The sequence below is a fragment of the Mobula hypostoma genome, chromosome 1, assembly GCF_963921235.1.
Source record: "Mobula hypostoma chromosome 1, sMobHyp1.1, whole genome shotgun sequence".
Lineage (NCBI taxonomy): Eukaryota > Metazoa > Chordata > Chondrichthyes > Myliobatiformes > Myliobatidae > Mobula > Mobula hypostoma.
Genome location: NC_086097.1, coordinates 211,644,261 through 211,651,677, shown reverse-complemented (window position 1 = coordinate 211,651,677; position 7,417 = coordinate 211,644,261). Strand labels below are relative to the sequence as shown.

Genomic DNA, 7,417 nt, shown 5'->3' with positions numbered 1-7,417 from the left:
CCTCAGAGTGTGGTCTCACATTCCACTGTGTGTCCACCATCAACAATTATACAACCATCTGTTTTGTTGAATCATACTGCAGTGAAAGTAACGTATCATACAAGACAAACAGGCACGGAAACTGGAGTTAGCCTTCTGGGTGCTACTCAATTACTCTCTAAAATGTGAAAGCTAATGCAACATTTTATCACAACTTTGCTTATTTTAATCCAGCTTCCAAATGACAGGATCACCATTTTTTGTGGCATGTGCCCTTCTTCCTCTTAAATTTTCTGACACCTGTTATGAATAACATTGCATTTCAGTGATTCAATATTTAACTATGTTACAGGAACAATAGCTCTCTCCCTGTTGCTAGTGAGAGAGAAAGAGAGCCTGTCTGGAATGTCGAAGTGTTGGGATGGGCAGTAGCTTTTGATGACCTCTAGATCATGGTCCCTGGGAGCTTTGCTATTGCTTGCATGGTGGTGGGGAGAGGGTTGATGCTTCTGCTAATGCTTGTGCGTGGTGGGGGGGGCTTTGGAGTTTTAACGTTTTCTGTCATTCATTCTTTGGCGTTTTCCTTCTGCTTCATGGATGTTTGTGACGAGTAAGAATTTCAGATTGTATACTGTATACATTCTCTGAATTAAATTGAACCATTATAAATATTTTTAAAGATTTGAGTGCATTTTAATCTTTTAACCATTATTGAAGCAGGCATGCTTTCTTATTGGGACACTTATCATGCATTTCTAACCAACATAAAAAAAATTGAAAGCCAATCAGTGCATTGACATCAATTTTAGAGGCCCCTTCATTATATTTTTATCCAAACACAAATGCAACTACTGCTTAAATCCATTACTTCAATTATTCTTTCATCATCTCACAAATCTGTGTTTTCTCGGCTTCAGGATGAAAAGTATACATAAGTTATGAAATCCAGTTATAATGTATTATGGCAATTTATTGACCAAGAAAATAAATGCAGAAAAGATAAAGGATCTGTTTGATGTCTAGATCACATTTGTCAGAAATACTTTAAATTTTGAAATGATTTTGATAGCTGTCAGTGAAAGATGACCATTATTTATACATACATTGCCCATGCCATTATTGAATGACTTGCTTTCAAACTTGAAAGAATTTACACTTACCATATAAATGATAGTTAATCTTTCTGATGATAATATTAATCATGTTATTGTTTCACTGCATGCTAATGCTAATTTTCATGAGCTACCTATTTTTGGATCCATTTTCTCTCCATTAGCTGCAATGCCATTTTAGCCCCCCCCGCCCCCGCTACCCCAATGCTTATTAGTGAAATGAGAAAGGAAAGGCAGAAGTTAGATATTCTGGCAGATTTAATTTTCAAGAATGAGACATTTTAAACAAAAAAAAATCGAAAACTAAATGGAAACAAGCCTTATTGCATGAGCTGATCTCCACTGACTAAAGAGAAAATGCAATTTAATTTATTGATGATAAATTATTCACTGAAACTGCCATCGGGCAGAGGAGAAGATAGTGTAATTTTCCAGGAGACAATCATTAATGCCAGAATCATGGTCATAGATAGCTGCTATTTCCGTTGGAAATGGGAGGTAAATTCTGTGGAACTGGCTAAACAAAAAAAAACATGGAATAGACAAATGAAAAGGTGAAACTTTGCTTTGGGTTACTAACATTTGTTATTAACATTGTTAGCTAAACTGAAATCATAGTTACTTGCAGCCTAAAGTGCAGAAACACATTCATGTTTTATTATTAAAAAGCTAGTAAAAAGAAAGCACCAAGCTTACAATTGTTAGCCATTAATTTGTTTTTCCACAGTTGAGATGTGGTCAGTGGTACCAGTCCCAAATTCTGCAAACTTAATTGTGCTTAGAAAAAGAGATTACAATACAGAGCCAGAAAAAAGAGTGCACAGGTAAATGGTCATTAATTTTTGCTTTACAAGTTTCAAGTGGAAAGATTTGATTATATTTTATGACAAATACAAAAGCCAAAAAGTTACAAGGTTTACGAACGAAAGATAACAAACTGGCAAATCTAACAATACAGACTTATTTGAACAATAGCACAATGAAAATACTACATTAAAAAAAAACAAAAAATGCACACTGGGCATCCAGTCAGCATCTGAAAGTGAAAGTGAGGTTACTGTGTCTGTAGAAACTGTCAAAGGCTCCCAACTGAATAATATCTAAAAATATAAATTGAATGCTTCATGTTGAGATCATTTACCAGTTTTTCCAGAGATGTTCACCGTCTTTCACCATTAAACACTGGCTAAACATCATTTGGATAAGGCCTGCAATTTTGGTTTTAACTTTAGATTTCTAGTATTCACTGTTTAACTTAGACATTATTACAAGACAAATGTTGCTGCCTTCATTCCCATGATGCTTCATTCATAATCATTTCACTGCTCTCTCTGTAAATTACTATAGCTCTAATGAGAAATAGTCTTTGTGCAGCATCATCTTTTTTTTTGTGAGCTTAGCAACATGCAGGGGAGATAACCCCATGAACAGGATTTGTGAAGGCCTTTAAATTAAAAAAAAATTTAAAGATAGAATTTCCAAAAATATAGCAAATGGGTTAAAGGTTGCTACCCCATGCCTTCAAAGCCTGAACAATGAGAGAACAGCTGCAAATTGGCATCAAGATTTTCTGCTTAATAGGACAATGCTAAAAGATTTAAAAGGCTACAACCTCAGAATAGCCTTTAAAGAGATATTACTATGGTGGCCAGTATCACTACAAAGAGCAGAATATGATTCTAGGGTCATGTGACATTTTGCCAAGTAACAACGGCTGTCATTGCACATTTGCCTGTATATGTTAAATCATTCATTGAGGAAAAGAACAGCAAAAGTCACAACTTGTAAACTTTGTTTTGAAATGATCACATCAAAGCTAAAACAAAGAATGGGGGAAAAAAGCTAAAATCGAGAAAAATGATGAATGAACTGGAAACTATTTATTATTATAGCAGTCTCTTCTTTACAGATCTGATAACAGCTTTGAAGTATATACAAACCTTTACAGCATTTTTAATACAAAAAAAAATCTGGTTTCCCAACAGTTGAGCCACCAGTCTCTTTATGAAATGAAGTGCAGCACTGCAATATATTGAAAAGCAACAATGAACTAGTTAACGAGGTCACCCGCTGTACTTTTTCACTTCTCAGCACATTACAGCAGACAATGAGAAAGGCAGTTGAAGCAGCTCTGGAAGACATGGATTGTTAGAGCTGTACCATGCCATTGCATTAAACTGGACAGCCTTATAGACTAGTAGCTACCATTGGAGGTTATATGGGCTGTAACATGCATTTCCGGATTGAGGAGAGTTAAATGTGACTGCCATCGCAATGTTTCAGACAGACCGAATGACCTTTACTACCCAGATTACATTTATGAATAGAAAAATCTGCAACAAGGCCATTTGTTCTCATATAATTGTTTGAAATGTACACATAGTACCTCGTGCTGGCTGGCTGACACATATATAGTTACATATCTAATAGAGTTGAAACATCCATCTCCATGTCGTCACGTTTCGAAATAGAGGCCACTTCTGAGTTTAGATCGATAAGCATGCAATGAGAACATACACAATTAACATCACAGTGGAACTGAAATTTGCAAATGTTCCAGTAGACTTCACAACTAAAAAGATTCACAGACAAAATAAAAATACAAAAAAAAATTGAATCAATCATAACTTGTGTCCTTTCTTTAAACATGAGATATTTTCTGGGATTCCTTAGCTTGTTTGCAACTATATAACCATTTAATTACTCTCGCATTCCTTTCCACTGCCGAAATACCATAAGGGACACGGTCATTTGTTTCTTCGTCATCCGTCAGGTCATCATTGCTTCGTCGCGACTGCTCACAGTCCGAGCTGATCATGCTCGCACTACGAAAGTTCAGAGAGATTATGTCTGAATTTGCCCTTGTGAAATTCTCCATTCCAATGTTTTCAAGTTCTTCAGGATCCAGTCCACAGTAGTTAAAGAATCGCTCCACGTCTGCATTGGCGCGAGCATACCGATCGCTGAGGTCAGACTTGGAGCGGTGGAGTGAAGGCCTTCTGCTGGGGTTGGTTGTCAAGTCCGGGGTGGGCTGTGGCGGTGACTTGGGTGCATTACAGGTTGAAATATTAGGCTTGGGTAGAACAGGAGGGGCAGAACTACTACTGGGTATTGGCTTTAGTGGCCTCCCTTCCACCACTCTTCTCACATCAGCGGAACTGCGAGAAATATGCAGAGCTGAATCACTAACTTGGTCTTCAAACAATCTTTTGGTTACATTCAGATTGCCTCCTTGTGGGCTACCCTGGCTTTGATTACTGTACACGCGAATGGATTCCGTGAACGTGCGCCGGCTAATTTCTGTGGAGGCAGGTCTATGCTGGGGCCAGTTCCGCGTGCTGTGTTTATGTACTGAACCAGAGGTGGAACTTTCTGAACTATTAATTATGTTTTTCAGGATTTCCAGGTTTATGTTCTCTCTTTTAGCACTGCTGTCCACCTTGTGATTATTAGACAGCTTCTGCAAAGGGGTACCCGCTGCCCGCCTGACTGCTGGGCAGACGGGAGGCTTTGCCAGCACAGCTGGTTTCACGGGCTCCTGTTTGGCATTGATGACTTCTTGACTCTTCACGTATTTCGCTTTGTCAGCTTCGAGCCGCTCAACAGCACTAAGTCTTTTAGGGTTGGGCTCCGCCTGCCTTCGGAAATAGTCAGGCCCTTTGTTCAATATACGAAGAGGAACAGCTGAAGTGAAGGTGGTTGTCGAACCAACAGGTTTGACCATGCTATCTGCTTGTAGCATTTCCGTAGGCATGTTCGATGGCCTTTCTCCAGCAGCCGTCTTGGAATCCGAGTTCAGCAACTCCGACTGCACTGTGTTGAATCGTGTACATCAAGCAGACTGGACAGAGGAAGTCTTTTGCTGTGAGGATCACCAGCGGGGCTTCATCTTATAGCTCATTAAATAACAGTATGTTCTTTTTAAAGCCAGTCTTTGTACAAAGGGCCACTAGACTCAAGTCTGTATTAATCTGCTCTGCTGATTCTATTTTTTAAGCTGACTGAGAGACGTGGGAGACTTGTCTGTTCTTTTATACACAACTCCAGGCAGTGATCTGAAACACAGAATAATGAACCATGTGTTAGTATGACAGCAACTTAATGAAAAAAAAATATAGAAAACCTGAATAGCTGGAATGGAGTCCAGCAAATAAACAGGCATAAACATTAAAAGTGTCCTGATTGATCCCAAATCAGATTTGTGAATGGTGACATTTTAATATTATTGCCTAGACCAGCAATTATTTTAACACTTTATACCAACGCCAATACTTTATACCAACTCATTAGACACAACATCTCTGAAGGTAACAGTGAACACCATAATGGGCTACAATAACACAGGGAATAAAGGAAAAAGGGTGGGTTCCTACTTTTCAAGGTACATTGAAGCACATTTGCTACATGTGTATACACTGAATTGGGATAAGGAGTGTCAAATTGGTTTGGTTTAAATTTGTAAATCTGAGCTCTGCACGATTACATTCACGTTCGGTAGTCTTGAATCTCGTCATTTTAAGGTTAAGCAGCTGTTAAGTGCCCGAGGAGCAGGAAAGCAGTATTATTATGTGTCACACTAATGATCACGGAAAATGTTACTCTGTATCTTCAAATTATTTCAAAAGTGACATAATTAACTCATCCTTCTTCAAAAGCACAAAATACATGCCTTTACACTAATATCACTTATTTTAATTTTCCAGAAAATGGCATTCCACTTCAGCTTCTTTAGCTCACATATAAAGAGCCCAGCTCGTTTGTGCATTTACAAACAAGAGAAAATCTGCCTATGCTGGAAATCCAAGCAACACACACACAACGCTGGAGGAACTCAGCAGGCCAGGTGGCGTCTATGGAAAAGAGTACAGTCCTCGTTTCGGGCTGAGACCCTTCATCAGGACTGGAGAAAAAATAAGATGAGGAGTCGGGAGTCATCTGTGCATTTGCATGTGAGCTAGGTATAGACAATAAGAGGTTTTTATTACTGTACAGTAAAAAGCATGTAGTCCTGTATTGTGGCTAATGTGGTCAGCAGTTACACTCATCATTAACCCACTCTCACCCGATGTGGGCTCTGCAGTGCTCATGTCCAAAAGGACACCAACTCAAATCTGGTTGCCAAGGTCCTGCACAACACTTTCCAATTAGGCAGAAATACTCTGACAATTTGAACTTTTGTAATGGTTCCTGATACTCACTCAAACACAGACTAATAAAAATTAAACTTCCTTTTAAAAGGATCTCAAAATACCATAATTATCATACAAAAAAAATTAAAAGGTATATTAGCTGTTCTAATAAGGTCACGGAAGTGTCTCTGACCTGTTGCAAGCTCAACAGGCAGATCTGGAAACTGTGAAGTTCACACTGAACCATTAGCTTTGCGTCATTCAGTGTTGGAGCATTGTTGGTTGCAAATTCTACAAAGGACCCAAGTGCAAAGGAATAACCATTTTCATCTGTTTCTAACCATCATTTCTAACCATGGAGTACTTCGCCATGTCTTCAACCTGAGCCTGAGGCTCCGGAGGGTTCCTGTGCTGTGGAAGACGTCCTGCCTCATCCCTGTGCCGAAGACGCTGCGTCCCAGGGGCCTCAATGACTACAGACCGGTGGCATTGACCTCCCACATCATGAAGACCCTGGAGAGTTCACAGACTGCACAGAGTCTTGTCATCTTCAGAAGTTTTCTAATGACTATGCTATAGTTGGATGCATCAGCAAGGGAGATGAGGCTGAGTACAGGGCTACGGTAGGAAACTTTGTCACATGGTGTAAGCAGAACTATCTGCAGCTTAATGTGAAAAAGACTAAGGAGCTGGTGGTAGACCTGAGGAGAACTAAGGCACCGGTGAGCCCTGTTTCGATCCAGGGGGTCAGGGTGGACATGGTGGAGGATTACAAATACCTGGGGATACGAATTGACAATAAACTGGACTGGTCAAAGAACACTGAGGCTGTCTACAAGAAGGGTCAGAGCCGTCTCTATTTCCTGAGGAGACTGAGGTCCTTTAACATCTGCCGGTTGATGCTGAGGATGTTCTACGAGTCTGTGGTGGCCAGTGCGATCATGTTTGCTGTTGTGTGCTGGGGCAGTAGGCTGAGGGTAGCAGACACCAACAGAATCAACAAACGTAAGGCCAGTGATGTTGTGGGGATGGAACTGCACTCTCTGACGGTGGTGTCTGAAAAGAGGATGCTGTCCAAGTTGCATGCCATCTTGGACAATGTCTCCCATCCACTACATAATGTACTGGTTGGGCACAGGAGTACATTCAGCCAGAGACTCATTCCACCAAGATGCAACACAGAGCGTCATAGGAAGT

At 39.9% G+C, this 7,417-nt stretch overlaps 1 protein-coding gene across 3 annotated transcripts in view; it reads right to left on the bottom strand.

Moving 5' to 3' along the window:
• Positions 1–1,331: 1,331 nt before the first annotated feature.
• Positions 1,332–7,417, bottom strand: part of fam110b (family with sequence similarity 110 member B) — a 185,017-nt gene continuing 178,931 nt past the window's right edge. For all 3 annotated transcript variants that reach the window (XM_063041908.1, XM_063041917.1, XM_063041899.1), the window contains one exon: positions 1,332–5,146. In XM_063041908.1, the coding sequence (XP_062897978.1) occupies positions 3,733–4,845 (1,113 nt within the window). In that variant the 5' untranslated portion in view covers positions 4,846–5,146 and the 3' untranslated portion in view covers positions 1,332–3,732. The remainder of the gene's footprint in view (positions 5,147–7,417) is intronic.